The sequence below is a fragment of the Pleurodeles waltl genome, chromosome 3_1 (genome assembly GCF_031143425.1).
Source record: "Pleurodeles waltl isolate 20211129_DDA chromosome 3_1, aPleWal1.hap1.20221129, whole genome shotgun sequence".
Lineage (NCBI taxonomy): Eukaryota > Metazoa > Chordata > Amphibia > Caudata > Salamandridae > Pleurodeles > Pleurodeles waltl.
The window spans coordinates 865484351-865507130 of record NC_090440.1 but is presented as its reverse complement, the minus strand read 5'-3'; the positions used below and the strand labels follow the sequence as shown (position 1 = coordinate 865507130).

Sequence of the window (22780 nt, the reverse complement as noted above, 5' to 3'; positions counted from 1 at the left end):
AGTACTGAGACCGCACTCATTGCTGCAACAGACAACATCAGGACCATCCTAGAAAAAGGAGAAACAGCAGCACTCATCCTCCTGGACCCACCAGCAGCTTTCGACACAGTATGCCATCACACTCTCCGCACACGCCTCCACAACGCTGGAATCCGCGACAAAGCCCTGGACTGGATCTCGTAATTTCTCACGGACAGGACCCAAAGAGTTTGCCTCCCGCTTTTCCTATCAAAAGCCTCAAATATCACCTGTGGCTTCCCTCAAGGATCTTCACTCAACCCCACACTTTTCAACGTATACATGGCCCCCCTCGGCAACATCACACGAACACACCACATCAACATAATATCCTACGTCGACGACACTCAGCTCATCATCTCCCTCACGAAAGATCCCACCACTGCAAAGGACAACCTCTACAACGGACTCCACGCCATAGCTAGCTGGATGGAATCGAGCCACCTCAGGCTAAACACAGACAAGACAGAACTACTCACCTTCGGCACCAACCCCTCAGCCTGGAACGACTCCTGGTGGCCCACATCCCTAGGATCTGCACCCTCACCCACCACCCACGCACGCAACCTGGGCTTCATCTTGGATTTCACACTCAGCATTAATCAGCAGGTAAATGCCATCTCCTCTTCCTGCTACAACACCCTCCGCCTGCTCCGCAGAATCTTCAAATGGATTCCCATCAAAACCAGGAAAACAGTCACCCACGCCTTGGTCAGTAGCCGATTGGATTACAGAAACGCCCTATATGCAGGAATAACAAACAAACTCCAAACAAAACTGCAAAGAATTCTCTGATGCCTCATTCTGGACATCCCACGTTGTGACCACATCTCACCCCACCTTAGAGACCTACACTTGCTACCAGTATCAAAGAGGATCACCTTCAAAATCCTCATCCATGCACACAAGGCCCTCCACAACACAGGTCCCACATACCTCAACAACAGACTCACCTTTCACACCCCCACCCGCAAACTTCGCTCCGCCAATCACGCCCTCGCCTACGTTCCTCGCATCCGCCGCACGACCGCCGGAGGAAGATCATTCTACCACCTTGCCGCAAAGACCTGGAACTCCCTACCAATCCACCTCCGCCTGACCAACGACCTTCCATCTTTCAGGAAACACCTCAAGACTTGGCTTTTTGACCAGTAGCTCCCCCCCCCCAACCCACTGGGTGAGTAGTGCGCTCTACAAATCCCTGATTGATTGATTGATTGACTGTGTCCTGGGCACTGCGAACCAGTCCCAGGGCCAATGCGCTGTTTAAAATGGTATATGCAAATTAGGCCTAATTATAATTGCCTCTGAAAACCTAACTATAAGTCCTTAATATATGATAGAGCATATAGATTTAGGGACCCTAGTATAGTTACTGCTGTGGTGTCCAGTGTCATTGTAAAGGCAGGCCTGTCTTGGTGGCTGCGTTTAAGTTACAATTAACCCCAAATTCGACTTTGGAATGAAAAGTACTTTTAAAGTCTCAAACTACCTTACGTGCACCCTAGATGCCCCAAGGGTTGGGTGTAGTGTAAATGTAGGCAGGGCCTTTATAAAAGATGTTTTAGAACCCCTGGTGAGGTAAAAACAGCCAAATTCCCCATTGCAATCAATGGGCTTCATAGGCTAACATTCAGAGAGTTTAATTTAAACTAATAAAGACTTATCACATAACTAGCACTGGGAAAGAGTTGTAGAACTCTTTCTGAAAGTTACCAAATTCAGCCCTGTAGTGCCCTCTCCTGATTGGTCAGCCTCTGGCAGCCTGAGCCAGGCTACCTTAATGAGGTGTGAAGTGGCCTGGACTGAGATAAAGGAAGCCTCTGGTGGGTAGATAACTGCTGCAGCAGGTGGCAGAGCAGGATGGGGAAAAACAGCTAAACTGGTCTTCAAATGGGGGAAAGCCACTTGGGACAGAAACTGGACCTGCTCCATTTCCCGCTGCCCCAGACAGATGGGAGCCCTAATGATTGGATTAGGAAAGAGTCTGTAAGGGGTGTGCTAAGGAAGACTTAGCCACACCAGTGGGTGCACTCAGCCAGATCTAACCTCCAAGGATGGATTTTCTCATGTTGGATTTATGAAGAATGTTGCTTTCTGGGATTGATTTTTTGTGCCACACTTCACAGGAAGTGGTCACCCCAGAGGGTGTTGCCCTGCACCCCATTGGACAGGAGCACCACCCTGATTCCCAACCAAGGAGCAAGGATAAATATGGCAAAGCTACCCTACAAGTCAAATCCCTGCTGGAAGAAGATACTGGAGAAGAAGGGCTGCCCTGCTGAAGCCCTGGCCTGCACCTGTAGACTGCACTTACAAGGATTGCACCAGCTGCACACTTTGGGCTTCACCAAGAAAATGGCTTTGCCATGCTTCTGCAACTCCAGGAGTGGACTCCCTGTAAGCTACTGGAGTCCCCTGCATCAGGTCCAGGCCCAGCTGATCAGTGTCCAGTCTCCATTTGAGGATTCTGACGGGTGCTTTCTGAGAACTGTAGTCCCAACATCCAAGGAGCAACTCAGAGCTTCTGAAACCTTGGATCACGTTTGTGGACACTTCAAGGACCCAAAAAGGACTTCTGGAAGAAGATCCAAAAGTTTGAAGCAACTTTGGAAAAAAGTTCCATAAGTGGACCGACCCGACGTCAAGAGTCAAGATGGCTACCTTCAACTGCAACCCGGCCTGGATTTCAGGTTCGTCCCACTAAAAAGTGCCGGAGCGCCAGACTTCCAGGATTTGACCGGGGCTCGTGGAGACGCAATCAACGACATTGCATCAAAATCGTCTTGCCCCTGTTGAGTGCAGGCAGATCTCACTGGCTGGCTCTTTTGGTTTTTAGGCGCTAGCAAGGATTTTTTTCATTTAATTTTTAAAATGTCATAACTCTGGTTCCCTGCATTGGATTTTTGGCATTATTGTGTCATTTTAAAGATAAAAATATTTCCTATTATTGTAAATTGGTGTTGGATTTTTATTGTGTTGTCTTTTACTTATTTACTGTTTTGTTGATATTAAATGCTTTAGACACCAGTCTCCTAAATTAAGTGTAACTGCTTGTGGGCAAAGCTACCAAGGGTTGAGCAATGATTAATTTCCTGATACCTTGACTGGATCTAGTGGGGGGGTGTGGCCTATTGCTAAGTGTAGGTATCTACCTGCCATTACCAATAACCCACTTTCCAACATACATATATATATACCCTCATAGAGGACCTGCAAAGTAACTTGCAGCAGATGACTAATGTACACCCTTGCGCGCCATTTTTCAGTTCTTTTCCGCCACCCACTTTAAGATCAGTGACCCAAGGCAGGATGAAAGCACCATTTTGGTCACTCAAGCATGACATCATAATGCTTCCCACAGAGGCCACACTCCAAATACAACATCTTTCCAACCAGACACTCTCTCACAGTGTAGCATGCTACCCATCTGATAATGAGCTTTGGCGGCTCGAAAATAGATTTAAGCGCTATATCAAAGCAATTTCATATACTTAAAAGCATTCACAGGTAACAACCTTTCACATTTCTTAGGCTTCACAGGGTAATCGGTGTCTAACCTGAAACTCTTGCTATTCATATTTTATCGGGTTCAGTGGCTGAATTATTTAGACGTTACTTGATGCTTTAACTAAAAGGAAAGGCTTGAACCAATCCAGACGGTAAACGCTTAAAGACGAACAATGGACAGATAGGAAATCAACACCAGCTGCTGGGCTCTCGCCTCGAACCGGTAGAGCAGAGGCGCAGCCTTTTGAGGAGGACCCGGTCATGTCGGAGCCAAACCGAAGAGCGAAGGCCGAACGTTTGAACCGGGTTCCACCAAGATCCCCAAGCGATACAGAAAAAATGAACCCAAGCGCATTGCCGCTCATAAACGGAAGTCCGCCCTGGGGGTACCCCCCAGGGAGACTGGGCTTTCCGCACAGGAACACGGTGTTCAGGTGAGAACATTGCTGGCTTTTTTTATTTACAAGTTGATGCTTGATGTCATGTTGAATAGTGTCATGCAACAACGCTGGCCTAGTATTAAGAGGACGACTGACCAAATCTGCCAATATTAGCATATAATTTTCCTTTATAAAACTATATCGACCCATACATACATGTGTTTAAAGGACAATGAGTCTCAGTTTTCGTTGTTTTGCATATTAGTATTCTTAGCGCTCCTTTTGTTTTGGGCTCTCTCCTGTGGCTTTAAAAAAGTTCCAATATAGCTTCCGGTCTGACTTTTAAAAGTCAGGGTCTTCCTCCCAGGTGTTTGTGACGGAAAGATCGCCTCTGTGGCAGGCAGTCTGGTAGGAGGAGACGAGGATCATTATTCTGTTGCTTTAGTACCACTAAAGGGCAAAAACAGCTCTGTGGGCCTTTGCTTCGCCGCACTAAGGCAGATCAAACTTTGTTGCGCCTGCCTGAAACATCCGTATGATATTTACAATACGGGGCTCCATGGCGCAAGGTCCCTAGGATGTGTCAAATACTGATGTATCCGTGAGAAGGATGTTGCAAGGCATCCGTCGCAAAAGTGGCACATTGCTGTAGATGGTCATAAAACTGACACAACTACAGCAGAGGCAATGCATCAGTTTTAAATGACGCAAATAGCCTACCGTATGGGGACTAATGAATAGAGGGCCTCATTTGCAAGAATCTGACGCATTGGCATCGATGCGTCAGATTTCTTGCACTTCCCTAAATTCCCCTATTTAGAATGCAGAGCTCCACAGCACACGTTTTCACAGATGTGTCAGAAATTCTGATGCATCTGTTGCCACTAAACTGACGCATTGCTGGAGTAGCGTTGTAAAAATTATGCTACTCCAGCAATGCGAGGAGCCTCCCATTGAAAAAAGCCCTGTGGACATTTTATGACTGCTATGAACAGGCGGTAAAATAATTCTGACGGAGTGAAGTCACAGAATGATGCAGGTAAATGTAAATTTCAAAGCGTCAGTTCTGTGTGGCTTTTTGCCTGGGTACGCCTACACTATACCTGGTGCAGGTGTAATCTGACGCAGGGCTATACAAACTGATGCACTGGGACCAATACGTCAGTTTGTAAATCTGGAGCAGTGCAGTGCATTGCTAGCACCACCGCTGTGTAAAAAAAAAAAAAAATGCATCAATGGTGCAAAGGGCTTGTAAATGAGACTCAGAGGATCAAAAGGTAAAAACCTCACCTTGCACTTTATTACATTGGTCCAGTATGTCATGCATACAAGTGGGCATAGTCTACTTATGTGTACCACTATGCCTATGTATGTGTGACATAAGTGATTAATGGCCTGTAATGTGCGATTTACTGTGTTACCTACCTTATGTGTGCACTTACCTGTTGAGGGGATGTGATTTGATTGCAGATTACACTGTCTCAAGTCACTTCAGCTGGTCAAATTTGGCTACAGCAGCTAATGCATAATTTGCATGCCTGGGTTTTAAAGGCATAGGAACTTTGACACGTTTCAAACACAGCGGCCCACTTCCTGACTATGCATGACTTTTGGAAAAAGTCTTAAATACCACCACGTCAGTTTTACGGGGGATTTTACAAAGGAATGCCTACCTGGCATAAGTTAATTCTAAAGCGACGCAGCTGATTCCAATAACAGAAAAAAGACGCATCCCGACGAAAAGTGATGCATCTGCCTAGATGTGTCACTTTGTAATTATGGAGGAAAGAAAGCGCTGCCAGCACGTCAAAAAGTGATGTTTACAATCTGGTTTGGAGATATGCCTGATTAATAGTTTTGAATTGTAGCAGCTCAGACTCAGAGTTTCAGCCCTTCTAGGTTCATAAACTTAGTGAAGTTCCTTGAGTTTGGTTATCTGGGTGCTATGAGACATGTACCACTACCAAGTATCAGCTGTCCCTATTGTAAATATGCGCACACAAGTGAAAGTCCACAATACCCTAATGACAAGCATTGTCAACAAAGCAGCTGAAAAAAATATATCATCCTTGGAAGGATTCAAGACAGAGCACTGGACTGAAGTCGAAATAGCATCCCACAGGTTGTATACAGATATCTCTGCAGGGGGTGCATTAACCCACCAAACCCAGCATATTAGCTTCCCTGTTTTACATAATTTGCGATCTCTTCCCCGCCACTAAATCTACATTTAAATACTGCCTTACTTCAGTGTGGGTTCCTGTAGATTGTTGTGTAGCGCCACACCTGTCCCACATTTGTTCATTCATTCACACCTTCTCTTGATAACTATTGTAAGGTTATGCAAATGCGAGTCTATCCCTCTAACCTTGTTTCATGTGGTGCGTTAGTGCCTATGTATTTTCGCTGTGATGTTTGAAACATGTCCAAGTTTTATGTATCACATTAAAATACCTCCCACGCAGACCTCACTGTGACTATCAATGCAATACCAATTATGCTCATTAAAGGAGCTGCTTAGTCGACCATCTAGAAAGCACTTTGAGGCCTTGATATGGGTGGAAATATAAATCTTACAACACAAATACACTCTGCTCCTATCTCGGCCTATGCTGTAGACTTCTTGTACTTAGCCAAGAGGCCCTACTTTGACTAGAAACATTCTAGTTGATGCATGTGGTGCATGACAGAGTTATGTTTGTGTTGTTCATACCCTACTGGATGTGGCAGTCAGCGAACAAGAGAGAGTCAGCCCCAGATTTGTAGACCACACATCCATCAGTAAGACCAGTAATGAGTCGCCATGACCCATGCACAGCATGGCCCGTCCCAAGACTTGTTCTGAAGTGCTCTGCAGAGGCAACAGAGGTACCAATGAGGTGATGAAGGGCTCCAACAGAGAACTGAAGGAAAATGGAAGCAGTAAATGTAATAAGTGTAAGAATCACATGTGTGCATGGTATAGGGTAGATAGTCGGAAATGTCCAGAGTTGCATCATGACAATCAAAACCTCCCTATGTTCTGCCAGTACTTTTGCTTTCCACGATGCTGCTCATTGGTATGTTGACGTATGAGCCACTGTGAAGTCACTATGTGGCCCCAGGATATTATTTTCCTGGTAATCCATATTTTTTCACAATCCTGATTTTGATTTTGGTTCAAGCTACTGTATTGTAATTGCATTTATATGGCGCTTACTATTCCTGTTGAGGCGTCAAAGTGCTTTATGATGGCAGCATGCTGCTGCGGAACCCAAGGTTAGTGGTCTGTCCAGTTTTATTGGTTAGTTATTGAGATTAGTCTTGTGCAGTCAAAGAAACCATTCCATGCAGTCATTCCAGTTTCTTTGTGTGGACTAAATTAATGGTTGTTAGTTGTGATCATTAGTGGGAGTATGTGAGCTCATTCACTTGGTTGGTGGGATTAATAGATAAGTTTGAGAAGTTTAGGTATTGTTAGGTTGCATAGGCATTACTTTCAGAGGGAGGAGGAGAGATTGTGATCTTGTAAATGAGTTGTGGAAAATTTGCAGAAATACAACAATAAAGAATATGCCAAACATGCATGAGTAGGTTAAGCTGAGAGAGAGAGAGAGAAGGCATGTAGAAGATGGAATGGAAAAGAGGGACATTTGCAGGACATAAGTCGAGGGTACACGTGGGTAGACACTGTCTACTCACTGTTTTCACAGGGGGGATGTCCTCTACCCAGCTAAGAGGTTGGGCCCCACAGAAATATGATAAACTTGTTCAGGTGCAATTTTCATACAACAGGACACATTCAGCAGCGCCTGCACATTGTCTGCTTTCATTACTAGCAGCAACGTGCAGGCGTGGGGGCGTATCAGAATCCATCTGGGAACATAACAAAGGCCTACGTTAAGGGGCCATCAGGTCTCCTTGTGTTGGAGTATCCTGGCTGAGAGCTATTGTGAGCCTCATACTTAAACGCAAAGGAGGGGAAACAAGGGCACAAGAGAGGCATGATTTTAACTTTGTTCAGTCCCTGTATATAAGGGATATGCATGTGACGTAAGAATGTAAGATGTGTTGGTCTGTCCATGTATTATCACACATAACAATTTAAATACCACTATTTTGTTTTCTTTATTTTATAGTGCTAGAGCACTGCTCATCCTAGTGCAGGGTGTCAGAGAGCTTTAAATCACATGTACACATTATATATTGAAAATAAATCATAGGTGTGTAAATCAATGCATAGGATGTATTACATAAGACAGTGAGGGTTACAAGGTGTAGGAGCCACATATACATCATAGCTCACTGTGCTATATTAGAAGGATTACAATTTATGAACTGCAAGTAACAAAAGGATCTCTGTGTTAAAAGCAGTAAACTACGTATCCGTTTACATAAAATCAAAACCCGCCATCTGCGTGTTACTTAATGTGTTTTGCAGGAGACATATTAACCCTCTATGCTATTTTGATTCAAAACTGGGACCAGACAAGACACTGATCTCTCCAGCAAACATGTTAGCCTCCGGAGTTATTTTCCCATGGTTATTATTATTCCCTGAAATTTAGTTGGCACACAAAGATCTCTGCAGCAGATGTCTTAACTCCATAAGATAGTTTAAAATGGAGACCTTGAAGTCAATTAAGCAGAACAGATTTACTGCCACATTTATCCTTGTTGACAATTTCTTTGTGGCAGGATTTTAAACAATAAATGTATACGTTTGGGGCCCAGATTTTGTGTCGGGTTGTCATTTGTTAAATATTGTAATTGCTCGACTGTAGTCATGATAGACCTGCTAAACATATGGGTTAAGTCAAATCAGCTGATATCACTTCTTCTTCCTGTGGAGTCATGGGTTGTGATGCCACTTCCTGTGATGCCACATGCAATGCCATGTGCCATGATGTCATGCACTGTGATGCCACTTGCATACTGCTTAACTTGATTAGTCCCCTTACTTCCTTTTTTAGGACTTGTGCCCTGGACATTTGAAAGTGAGAAGAAAAAAAGGAGAGGTGACAAACGGAAGTTTAATGAAAGGTCAGGTTTTAACACCGGATTTAAGCAAAGTATAGAGTATGTTTGAGATAGCATGAAGTTTGAGAATGCAAGAATGTAGAAAGAAACTACATTATTTACTTGTGAAGATTGTGCTAGATTAGGATGTTTTGATAGGTAATCAGAATCAGATAAACCCTCTCTCTGCTGCTAGGATACTGCTGGACCACCTATCCAGCCACGTCAGTTGATCAGCTCAAGGGCTGAAAGTGACAAATATTGTCTAGAGGCATATGTTGAGAAATAGTTTAGTCTGCATTCCTATGAAGCAGTAACTTCAAAATAATAGCAGTGTGATAATATTCATGGGAAACTATATACACATTGAAAAGGAGATTCTGTAAATGCTGGTGCTTGTTTCTTTATTACTGAGCCATTTCCCTTGGGATCTAGCTGGCTCAAGTTCTCTGTGAAGACCCTTGTACTACTCTTCCATTAATTGTACAAGAGGTTGGTCAAGCAATGTTAATCAATGCACGCATATATTTGGTGCAAGGTTGAGAAGTGTTTAATCAGTTGACAGCGGGTGACAAAAAGGGTAAGCATCAACTAGACTAAAGTCTCCCAGCTGGACCTTCACTTTTATTGAAAGTTCAGGCATCCCTCAAGTATAATTTATTGTACTCAATTATATCTTGTAACATTCATAACAAGAACTCAAACTGCCCTTGACTGAAGCCTTTAGTACAACTAAGGTAATTGGGTGCCTGGCCCACTGTCCAATAATCGTCTTCCATTTCCCTGTCTTATCCGACTTGTTACTATACTTCACAAACCTCTATGCCTGGATCTTAGTAAGGTGGCCACACTTGCTGCTTAGTAGGGTCGCGAGGCACAATATTGTTGTGGAAAGTTACAGCATTGTATACAATATTGCTTTGTTTAGAGAACGTTAATCTACTGCTGGAAGCAGATATCTGCTTCAATATCTTGTAGTTCCCCCAGGAGGTTAGTTGTTTGTGGAGGCCTCCAATATGTGGGTTACTAGTGTCATCTTAAAGGAATTATGTGGCCTCAAAACATGTGAGGAACTGCCGCATTACATAGGGTCACCATAATGGCATGTAAACCAGGGTCTGTGGTTATCTGCTGGAACAGTGAGGACCCCTTCCCACAAATTCCTATCCCCAGACTTGAAACGTTCAGAGCCTATAACAAGCTAGGTGGGGTAACTAAACCTATTTACACTGTAACTTACAACTTTAAGGCATTTGTGAATGACTTCCCTTTTCCATCTCCTAACTCACACCCCTCCAGGTGTTGCAGGTTATCTACAGTAAGAGAGGGGGTATTGGCTCTGACTGCCAATTTCATGGATAATAAATCCCAACCCGTACCCCACCACCCTACATGACCCTGGATCCCAAATACAGTGTCAAGGTACTTGCTGCAGAGAGGCTTATTCTTCCAGATAGGTACTATTCAACATAGTTTCCCTAGGGACAGCTCTACTAGACTTCAGTTTTTACAAATGGTTGTGCACCGATAAATGACTGTTCATTTGAATGGAAGTCCAGATACAAACCATATGTATTCCAAATCATCTTTTTAGTCATGTCATTGTTTTCCTGTAGATGTCACTATGTTCTATGAACTATGCTTGACATAAAAATGAAGTTCCAAGAAATCGATTGTATCACTGCTATGAATCATAGTAAGGTTAACATTGTAGGGGTTATCATTAAGATACACCAAATACTCTGTTAGTTGGTCAACTTCTCCCTTCCAGAGCACAATGTTATTATCAATGTATCTCCCCCAGAACACAATGTTTTCAGTCCAGAGGGAGGCAAATGGCCCCAGGCATGCTCCCTCTCCCACCAGCCCATGAAGAGGCTGGTGTACACAAAACCTGTAACCCATCGTTGTCCCGTGTATTTGGTGATACCATCGTCCATTGTGTAAAAAGAAATTCATACTGAGAATAATATCAATCATTTGCATAATAATTTTATTGTGCTCCAACCAGTCCGCAGTTTTAGTCCATACAAATGATTCAACAGCCTGAATGCTAAATGTCTTTTGTATACAGGTGGATAGACTTGTGATGTCAAACACCACAAAGCATAAGGTCCTCCGACCATGTAAAATCCTCAAATTTATTGAGGATATCCTTACTATCCTGAATATAAGCTGCTAAATTCAAAACCAACGGCTGCAGAAACATGTCTACATACTCTGATATACATTCCATAGGAGAGGCAACCCAGAGATAATTGGCCTGCCTGTGGGGAACATCCCCCACTTTGTGGATTTTTGGAAAGATATAAATGCAGGGCAAGTGGGGGTCCCTCGCCAACAAATACCAATATTCTTCACCTGAAATTAAACACCTCTCCAACAAATCACTAAGTCTCATGCTGATAAAAGAGGCCACTTCCTTCATAAGGGTTTTAGGTAATCAATTCATAGCAGTCAATGTCCAATAGTTGCCTATCAATTTCCTGAATATAATCTGCCTTGTTCATAATGACAACATCGCCACCCTTGTGGGCTTCTCTCACCACAATTGAGTAATTTCCCTGTAATTTACATAATGACCCCTCTCCTCTTCTGTTAGATTGTGTGGACCATTTTGTCTCCTAGCTAGACCATCATATAGCTTATGTAATTCCATTGTCACCCTTTCGCTAAAGGTCTGTATATTACGATGTGTACCAGAAGGTACAAACCTGAACCTTAGCTTCAGACCACTGTCAAAGTTAAGACTTTCCACAATGTCTAAATTGTCAGCCAGTCTTTCCAATGATATTGGTTCATACTCTGTTATCGAAAGTAACAGTTGCAGATCATAGAGATTCCATATGGTGTGCTCCGGGAGGGGAGGCTGCTCAAACAAAGGTACACGTCATATAGGGGTTGTGTAAAAATTATTTTTTAATTTCCTGTGCGTCCCTGATGACTTTCCACCGATGCAGCAGCACCTTCTGTAGCCACCTCCATCTCCTCCATGTCACCATGACTTTTCTTTTTGTGATGACTGCCTACCGTCCTCCTTTTCTCCCTTCTGGGAGTTGATCCACCTTACAAGTCTCAAGACCCAGGTATTTACAGCCTTCCCTGAGTGAGGCAGGTGAAAGAAGTTTATCTTCCCCCTGGAAAATCACCCTGAAAATGGTGATTGTTTGGTAAGAATGACCTTTGTTTGGCTAGTGATAGTCATCATCTGCCTTGCGAAGCATCTTGTCATAAGTGTTTTGCAGTCTTTACTGTTCATCAGAAGAGCTTTTGCTATGAGGAATGTTCTGTGAGTTAACATTCAGTGCTGACTTTCTATGCGATCTGCAGGTCCGGGTAGTGATAACAATGACTATCTACAGCACTTCAATACACACAAAACCAGGACACTGTCCATGTGAGAAAAGGCCTCTTTTGTCATGGTTAGCCCACACGTTTTGCCTGGTGTTTGATGTAGTCTTAAAGTTCTTAGTGCTCAGGGCCCCTGCTAAACATGTTCCCTGGGCCAGGTCTCTTTCCCTAAAACTGTTGTGATGTATTTTCACAGTTGGCAACACCTTTAGCCTCCACTATAATTCCCTAGTAAATGGTACTTGGGTATCCAGGATATGGGGTTCTTAGGGTAGGCCCCAAAGGGCAGCAGCATTGATTTGCCACCCTCTAGGGCTATGCACCCAGAAGCACCCAGCACTGCCATTGCAGGCTGAGTGTTCTGATGCAATCCTAAAATTCAAACTTGTCCACTACACACTGCATGAAAAATAGGTAAGTCACCCCCCTAGCAGGCCATCCAGCTCAAAGGCAGGGTGCACTTTGCTGTATGTGTGGGCATTGATGCATAAGCAATATGCTCCTACTGTGTCCCTGCCAAACCTTGGACATAGTGAACAGAGCAGCCATTGTAACACATGTGCAGGACACTGGTCAGTGCGAGTTTCACAGCTACATGATGGCTACTCTGAGCCCTTCGTTGTTTGGTATCCAACAACTCAGAATGAAAAATCCAAACTTATAACAGCATTGGATTTATCCCAAAATGTACACATGGGTCACCTTAGAGGTGCCCCCTCCAATGACTAACTACCCTGGCATGGTTGCTGGCCAGTCACAACCAGCTTGCTACAACCAGACAAGATTCTGAAAACCCTGCTCTCTTAGTCCCAGAACAAAGCCCTTCCTGGGCAGAGGTGCTAACACACCTCCTCCAGGAGTGTGCCCCACCCTGCTAGCAGGCTTCAAAGGGCTTACTGCCCTTGAACCTTGACCCTCAATCCTCCTTCTATCAGCAGATGCTGCCCCCATTGCACTTTTGGCAGGAGCAACTGTGGGAAAAACACACAAAGGACCAGAAGAGCAGTCAGCCCCAGCTTGCACCACTCCTAAGGTGTTGCATGCGCGGTGATCCCTCCATTTCATTTTCCTCCATCTTGATTGGAAGAAAAGTAGTCAATCAGGTGTAGGGAAGTGACCTCTGCCCACACTAAGTGGTCACTTAGCGGGTATAGCCACCCTAAAGTAGATGACCCATTGGTCACTACTAGATATTCCCCTAAACGCCCACTAAATTCAGTAAATACTAGACCAGAGACTCAAAATCCAAGGACAAAAGAAGATGAGCAACAAAGAGGACCCAAGACTCGAAAACTGAATTCCTGCTGCACAAGAAGAAGGCTCTAAACCCTGCCTGGTGCACCCAGAACTCAACAGTCGTTGCTAAGGGGTTGCTTGGACATTGGACGGACTCTACAAACCCCCAGTGGACCTCCATACTTCGAAAATCGCCTAGGATCTCCCTCCAGAGTGAAGGCATCACTCTCTTGCAAACAAAGACCCTGTGAAGGCTACTTCACTGACTGGCTGCTGAACAATGAACTGGATGCCACAATCAGACCAAACTCCATCCAATGTACCATGAGGACAAACTCTTCAAGTGTACCAAGTTTGGTGGCATTGCACCCTCCAGAGGCCAAACTGCACCATTGCCCCATGTAGTGGTCACCTAACATTGGACACCCAGAAAGAAAGTCCACTCCAGACTGAAAAAGGACCAGGGGGAAGCCTCTGTTGAGGGACTTCAGAAAACACCAGGACCTCCCACCAGAGTGCCCCTTCTGACCTGCAACCGACCCTCAAAGTGACCTACCTCCTGCTTCCAAGAGCACCTTTCCGCACAGCTCCTGGCTCACCGATTCACTCTGCACCCGGACGCCCTGTGCCCTGCACCAAAGATCCAGCTCTGCTTTAAGGGTCCCCCACCCCTTGCAACCTCGACATTCCAAGGGGCCCCCCTGGACTTACGTTTAAGTCCACCTGTGCAGTGCTTTCCAAGTGGTTCCCTGCAGTGGCCTGGCACCAGCTCCAATGACTTTCTATAGTTGCTCTCGCCGAAACCGGGAACCGCTAAAACTTCTCCAGCGGGCCCATGATGCAGTGGCAGCCACCGCAAATCACAAGAGAAGGGGCAGGGGAGGGGAGAAAATAAAAAAATAAAAAAAGAATTTGAACTTATCTTCAGGGACGCCGCAGCCTCGTTCATCGCTCCTCTTTTGTTGATGTGGTGTCACAACATTTGCTGGGACACCAGCACAGGCTCCCCAGGAATCCTGGCGCTGCTTATATGCTAAACATATCATGTAAGCAGTGTCAAGATTGGTCTGAGTGGCAGTCACTGCTGCTCAGGCACAACCCTGGGGTCTGTGCTGTTTCTCCAGCTCGGCTGTGTATACAGCCAGGCTGGAGAACCCTAAGTGTGCATGTGTGTTTGGCTGGCCTCAGACGGGTGGCCAAACACACATGCGCACTTAAGTGCGCTCTCCCCTCCTCCCCCCTCCCGTGGTCCAGCCCCACCCCTCCATGCACTGCTGTGCCAGAAGCAGAAAAATAAAACAATAGAAAACTATCATTTTATTTTTCTGCTTCTGGCTCAGCCAGAGGCGATGTTCCTTTGCCATATCGCAGGAGACACCCCTGCCATATTGCCTACCGACTACCTCGACATACCTGCAAAAGGAGACATTGGTAAACACATTGCCTGATTTTATATGTTGTATTTCGCCATTGATTCCTATGGTGAGTAATTATGCACAAAAAGGCTATTTTTGCTAAAACTTTAAAAATTAATATCTTAAAAAGTACCTACCTGATTTTGATGATCTTGGTCTTAAACATTTTATACAAATCTGTAGTATTTTTGTAAATTGGTCTCGAGTTATTCTTTTGACTGTGTGTCTTGCTTTATTGACACTGTGGGTACAGCAAATGCTTTGCACTTCTCCAAGATTAGCCTAACTGCTTGACCAAGCTACCATAAAAATTAGAGCATTAGACGGTCTATTTTTTACCTCTGTAAACCAATGTGTGGTTGCCCAGACCCTCTGCACAGTGTGCCTAGTTTTGCACACTAAATAGAGGGTCAGCCTCCTACAGTTCATGGTAGGGAACTAGAGGCTATGGGGCCTCAAGGGTGAGCTGGCCTCTAACCACAAGTATCAACCACATTAAAGCCACCCAAGTATTTATAAATGTTAATGCTACACCTCACATCAGCCTATCTCAGGGCATGCACCTAAAAAAGTAACCGGATATCCTCACACACCACCAGGTGCCATGCTTCATCATAGGACTTCCAATGCTCTTCAAAAACCCGGTTTGATGAAGAGTGGGCCTGCACCTACATTCAGGGAGGCACTTCTACCTAACTGTGAACCTGTGACATAGTATAATTTAATACCATTGTGGTATACCAAACAACCCTTTATATGACATGGAATACCACTTGGTATTAAAAACCAAACATGGAGACAAAGAGAACTAGTACCTCATTGTCACTCATACCATCAACATGTTTCTACCTGTTGGCTCAAAGGAGTCTGTGGATGGAAACACTGGATCTCTGCATAGTACACCACCTAGTGTGTGCTGCGATCCTTCAGGGTAACCTGTGTCAAACTTTTCACTGCCTAGGTACCTGTAAAACAATAATGATACAGTCATACTTCTTACTTCAACATAGACTGACCCACAAGGGCAGACACACCATCAGCATGCACCGCTAGCATGCAAAGTGATCGCAACAGTGCACTTGTGTTTTTATATCTAACCTACATGTGTGTGGTGAGACCAGCTCACAGTTTCTTACTCTAACTGTGGGTCAACTACACCCCATGGAGGAACAGTTAAGGAATATCTGTAGTCACACACTAAATAAATGGGAGAAATAACACAATCAGTATGTCAAGATGGTGCTCACTCATACTTACATCACACTATCCAGACTGTGAATAGAGGGATCAGCCCCCCCCCATCGTTACCGCCTTACTTCGTCAAGATGCGTTCTTCTCCTTCAACCTATGTTTGTCAACCCTTCTCTCCCGATGAATGAGGGAGTCTTGAAGCCACTGGAATTTGTATATCTGGGTGCCCACATTCTATTGGCTGACCGCTTTCTTTCACTGATCTTTGAGGACTGAGCCAACTGTGCACTGGTCGAAGCCACACTCACTTCATGCCCACTATCAAGTGGAATTCTCCCTTCGGGGTGTGCACACTCGAGCGTCATGCCTACCAGTCTGCGTGCAGCTAGTTGAATGGTCGTTGTGAAATATAATCCATGCACCCAACGCAAGGCGCCTGTAGGCTGTAGTCTACATCGGTGCGGCAACTCAGCTAATAGCCTTGTAAAAGCTATGCGACCACCTCAAGGATCACAGTAACTGTAGTTCCCAAACCCACCAATCTCACTGTTCACAATCTATACGCTATCCCTGCAGTATTTTAACCTGTATAAAATCCCTGACCAAACTGGCCATTTGTAGTGAGACATGACCACTTGTATGTTTCTCCACCCAACCTGGTTTTGTAAAAAAAGGTGGCCATTTAGGGAAATGGATTTGAATAGATTGTATGGCCCAGCTGTATTTTCATAATAACAGCACCTAGCAATGCCAGAAATGTGGTAAAAACGCATTACATAAATACATAAGTCTTCATTTTATCGAATGCTCATATGTCCCGCTCACAAGCTGGATAAGACATCCCTTTCTTTAATTAAGACCGTAACAGACAAATATTAGGAATTCCCCATTCTAACTTCTATTCTGGCTATGCTAATGCACCCTCCACCCAACAAGAGTACCTGCACAGTGTTGCCTAATCAATGCTAGGTCTACCTCTAAACATCCACATGACCTTGCCAACATCATAATAGACAAAGCTTTCAACTTTGTTTTCATCATTGAAATATGGTTCATCGAAACCTCATAGAAGGCCCTACAGAACCTTGTCACTCGGAAGTACACCAACATACACTCATGCAAGGAAGAGTAGGTGGCTTAGCTATGATTCACAGGCTTGAATACTACATCACCAAACTAACCCTTACTGCCATTGACTCCTTCAACCTTCCCCTCCTCTAAAGAATATATTGATACTTGCAACAGCCTCATCCTGAAAACTGCATTCATCACCCTATCTCATATCAAAGGTCATTGTATGGACACCACTGCCAACCATGCCCTGGAGACCTCTAAACTCATCACATCCTCTGTTGTCTCGTCTACACGAGCTCCTTCACTGCAGTCCTCCCACTCCCCCTCACAGCTACTCACAATCATTATATTGTTTCTACTGGGACACCAATCTCAGCCACAATTCCTAAATCAGATATGTGATCAAGTCAGTATTTTACCAACTCAAGTTACTCATTAAAACTCTCCATTTTGTACCCAAACAGCACTATGGTGCATTAGCAGGCCCCCTCTGTAACTCATTCCTCGACTACTGCAGTTCTGAATACACCGGCGTGCCAGCCTACCAACTAAACAGACTCCATAAAGTACAAAAAGCTGGTGTTTGCCTCAGATGTTTTAGAAAAAACAGAACCCACCACCACCCACCAAAGAAACCTCCAATGGCTAGCAAATAAAGACAGTCTCGACTTCAAGACCTATGTCTGAGGTGCAGATGCCTCCATGAGCTGCTTCCTCATACCTTCAAAAAAGAGAAATTATTACACCCCTTCCAGAGACTTACAATCCAGCAATTAAAACCATCTACACACATCAAACCTGTACATTCAGAGGTGAAAGACAATTCTCAGAAACTGGGCTCCTAATGTGGAAAAGCTTCCCTCAACACCTGCCCAGCAGTAATAAATTTCTCACCTTCAAGAAACTGGTTAAAACCTACCACGCCTAATAGCTGCTCCTTCCCTCGCTGCCTCGCCTACCTCTTCCTTCTGCCTAGAAGCAATTCATGTAATGCAGGGTTCAGAGCGACCGCCTTGGGAGCTGGAGATCTAGGTTTGATCCTTGGCATTGTCGCAACGTCCTGTGATTTTGGGCAAATCACTTAATCTCCCCATGCCCGTGGACAGCGCCTTGACACACTCACAGGTGATGAGCCACGCTATATAAATCTACATTTCATTTCATTTCACTCATGCAGTGCAGACTATAAATACCTCTGTAAACAAATTAGTAAATAAAATTAATAGTTAGCCCTTACCTTTGTCAAGGTGCAGTTGTAAACTGTAGGAATTACCCTACATCCCTGCGGAAGCTGGGTAAATCGGGCCATTAATAGAACTAGTAGTTTCCATAGCTCCTATTCAGAATTGTTCACACCACTCAAAGGTTATCAGAGGCCAGAGAACATACAGAACATCGGAGCTCGAAAATGTGATTTAATCATAGCAGATGATGGTACTTTGTGCTTCACTTTGTATTGGATGCGGATCGCTGAAGAAATAACTGCCCGTCTACCTGAAGAAAACTGCAGCATTTGTTCCAGTTTGTGTCAAAACATTCACATTTAATAACACTTACCGGGTACCAATTATTCTTTAACTGAGCCCTAAACCTTTTACTTTGTTTAATTGGTTTTCATGCTATGTGGTTAGCATTCATCACAAACAAGCTTAAGCATTCACTTTATTGTAAAGTCACCTGTTTTTTGTACAGCATTTGTTAGAAATCATGTGGAGCACTCAGCGTAAAGTGCTTCGACGCCTCCTTAGGGGTGCAAAGTAACACCCAGAGGTCGGGCAGCATATTGTAGTTCATACAGGCTACTTAATAGCCTGACCCTTTTACACTCACATAAAAACTGCTAAGGGTCATAACCATCGCCCACTAGTGTACTAGTCCACAGCAATAAGCACCCATCACTGGACAGGCATGCAGTAACGAAGAGATCTGCAACGTGCTGCTGGCCAGTGGAGGACTTTAATTTAGTGCAGCACTGCAGGTTTTGACAGGCTACATAAATATGGCTGCTTCTTGACATCTTACACTGACTGTAAGCAATGGGATGATATTAACAAAGTATATACATTAGATCTCTCCGCCATATCTCCCTCCAACCTATGCTTTCTCAGAACCATAAACTTTAAACAAAATAGATTATAATGGATATCCCACTCCAGTAACCAGCTGAATGACATATGATCATAAAAAGACCCTAAAGGGACCTGCAGAGTTGTTCCCAGCAGCCAGCTCACTGAAAAAACATAAACTGCGCATCTCTCCCTGATTCTTCATCACATTGACATGAACTGCATTCCATAACACGGTTACCCAGCTCGGTGGTCAGCACGCAAACAATGGAAACACTTCCTACATAGGATCAAACACAAGACAACACACTTCCACCCACCCTCCTATACATGTGTATGGGCAGGAAGCGCTACATAAATGTTGCAATACAATAAAATATGTTATTTTTTGTAATTTGTTATAAACATTTCTTGAGTCTTGCCACTGGATGGCAGTATATTCATGGAGTATTGATTCTTAGAGCAGCATGAAGCGTTTAGTAATTCGTGTTCTTTTTTACGGAACAGTTTTAAAAAATGTATACAGTGCCCTTTTTTGTAAAACACTGTTGTGTCAAAATATCCTGGAAAAATCTCCAGCACATTAATGTTTTTTTTCAATTGAGAAACAACTTTAGAGGACTATCATTCAATCTTCTAAAAAGTTCTAGCAACATCTCAGTAGACCATAATAGGACAACAAGAAAGAGCAATGCATTTTTCCCTTTAGTGGTGTGTAGATTGGCATATGGATTACCTGCAGATGCTTTGGTTAGACCCAAATAGTTTTACTTTAACACACTGTTTTAGAAATCAGCTATATGTCTATACAGTAGATCAGCTGTTTGAGCTTTGGTTTCGAGGTTTGTCTTTAATCTGGATGTTATGACTTTGATCCAAGTTAGGGAAAGTCAGCTTTCCCTTTTTTTGTAATGATATTGACTTTATTAATAGCAGCTCCAATATGAAAGCAAACCAAGATGTTTCGGTTTGTTATATAATTGATATATATATATATTTATATATTTCCCTAGGCCAACCAATGGTTACTAGGTTTCAATTGTAATACCCCTGGGACCAGATCACAACCCACTTTTTATGGGCGCTATTTCACATGTTTGGCTGTAAGTTAAGGGAGTGATTCCTGCAAATACATTTTACCACTGTATTATGGAAATAAGATTCTGGAAGTAATAATGTGTGACGAGAATGTTTGTGCATGGGAGCAGAGCTTGCCGCCAATGACGATGGCTGAGCTCTGAACGAGCTCCAGCGCTGCCCCAAAATCCGACATTATCCTGCTAACAGTGGAGCCCAGGGCAAGCCTGGAGCCCAGCGAACCCTGTATGCACCGGCCCAGCCATAGATGAGGCTGGCTGAAGGCTGCGGATGGTAAAACAGCTTCGGCCGCCTTCATACAAAATGGCAGACAGAGCGAGGTGGCCCTGCAATGATACGAAAGAGGGACACCAGCCCTGCCTGCAGCAAGGCGTCCGAAGTGAGAGGGCCCTCGCTGCTGCCGCCTGCCTCTCCTTCCACCCTTGCCGGGCGGTGGGTCTGTTTCGGAGCTTGACGGCAACGAAAAGACAGCCGGGCGGAGACCCGGACACCTGGCAGAAGATGGCTCGGGCCCCGCAGTGGCACGATGAGTGACACCCCCACCCACGACCAGAACCCTGTGGTCCCCCAGAGAGTGAGGGGGGACCAGTCAAAAGGCAGCCCGGACCAGCGGAACAGAGAGGCAGAACACCAGGAGCCCCCAAACAACAGGAGCACAACAGAGAAGGCCCCAGGGACACACATGAAGAGGCACAAGAGGCGAGCCAGCAAGGGATCCAGGGACCCATGCAGCAGAGATGAGAGCATCAGTAGAGGCGAATGCAAGCTGGCGCAGGTCGGGCGGCGGTGCGGTGAACGATACCCCTTTCGTGGCCCTAATCCTGTGGACACCCTTAAGGAGCGAGGGGGGGAGTGCTGATCGGATTGCCGTCGGAACATCCAGAGTGGGTGGGCAGGATACCGGGAGCCACCGGACGAAGGCAATTGTACATTAAGGCCCCGGGGACACAAATGAAGACACACATGTGATGAGACTGCGAGGCACCCGAACATCAACATAGCCGGGAGAGAGGATCAGACAGTGGAAGTGAGTGCTGCTGTAGGCCAGACAGTGGAGTGGCGAGAGACACTCCTCACGGCCTGAACCCTGTGGATACCCACAGAGAGTTAGAAAGGGGAGATCCACCAGACTGCAATTGAGTCAAATGGTGTGGGGGACCAGGGCACCGGGAGCCACCAGACAAATGAAGCACAACAGTGAAGGCCCTGGGGGCACGAATGAAGACGCACGTGTGGTGAACCTGAAAGAGATTTGGGCACACACATAGGCGAAAGTGGGGGAACACCTAGTGGAAAGCGCAAGCTGGTGAAGCAATACCGTGAGCGCCTGTTCAGCGAGGCATTTCAAAAGGGACAGAACGGAAGCACTCAGCCTTGATGTGTGCCCCCAAAAGTGAGATACAGAAGACAGAGACCATGGTCAAAGGCCACATTCTTAAGCAGCTACAAACAAACAGCCTGGATAGGTACACAGTGTGAATGGAGGCGGGAGGGGCTCCTCCCAAGGAGGGGCGGTGGAACCCCCAGAGAGGACCTGAGTCCGTGGACAGAGCCCTTACTGAGAACAATCATGGCAGCCATACAAGACCTCTGGGGCTCCACTGCCCCTCTTGAACCGAAACTAGACACAGTCCAGATTGATGTTAACCTCTCAGGGCGAATATGGGCAAGATCTCCATGAAAGTAGCAGCTGCAGAAACTCACATAGATGGCCTACAGGCTACAACAAAATGACTAGAGGAGCAGGTCCGGTCGCTCACCAAAAAGAGTGAAATAATGGAAGGCAGGCTGGAAGATCAGGAGGGATGCTCCCGATGGAACAATGTGAGGGTGGTGGGAGTTCCGGAGGGCATGGAAGGTATGAGCACAGACCTATTTGTGGAGGACTTAGTCCTAAACAAGCTCAAACCAAAACACCTGTCTAACTTATTTTCGGTGGAAAGGGCACACAGGGTAACTGCCCCCCCACCAAAAGCAGGAGCACCGCCACAGACAATAGTCACCAGGACCCTTAACTATAGAGACAGAAATGCCATAATACAGGTGGCTAAAACCTTTGGGGAACTGCGGCAAGACAACACAGTCATTCACTTCTTTCCAGATTTTACCCTTCAAGTACAGCACCAGTGGAAAAACTTTGAAGAAGTTAAAAGAGCGCTGAGGGCCAAGGAACTGAGATACATGATGCTATTCCCAGCTAAACTGAGAGTGGAAGCTGAGGGAAAGACTTGGGCCCATATTTATACTTTTTTAGCGCCGCATTTGCGTCGTTTTGTGACGCGAAATCGGCGCAAACTTACAAAATACAATGGTATTTTGTTAGTTTGCACCGATTTTGCGTCAAAAAACGACGCAAACGCGGCGCTAAAAAAGTATAAATACGGGCCTTGGTACTTTGGCACCCCTGAAGAGGCGTGGGACTGGCTGGAGGGCTGGAGGCCAG

General features: G+C 45.0%; 1 protein-coding gene across 1 annotated transcript in view; it reads left to right on the top strand.

Annotated features, from left to right (window-relative positions):
- The first annotated feature begins 3783 nt into the window (after positions 1–3783).
- The window catches only part of LOC138283272 (uncharacterized), a 43482-nt gene continuing 24485 nt past the window's right edge, over positions 3784–22780 (top strand). The window contains exon 1 of the mRNA XM_069221293.1: positions 3784–3962. Within this exon, the coding sequence (XP_069077394.1) occupies positions 3790–3962 (173 nt within the window). The 5' untranslated portion in view covers positions 3784–3789. The remainder of the gene's footprint in view (positions 3963–22780) is intronic.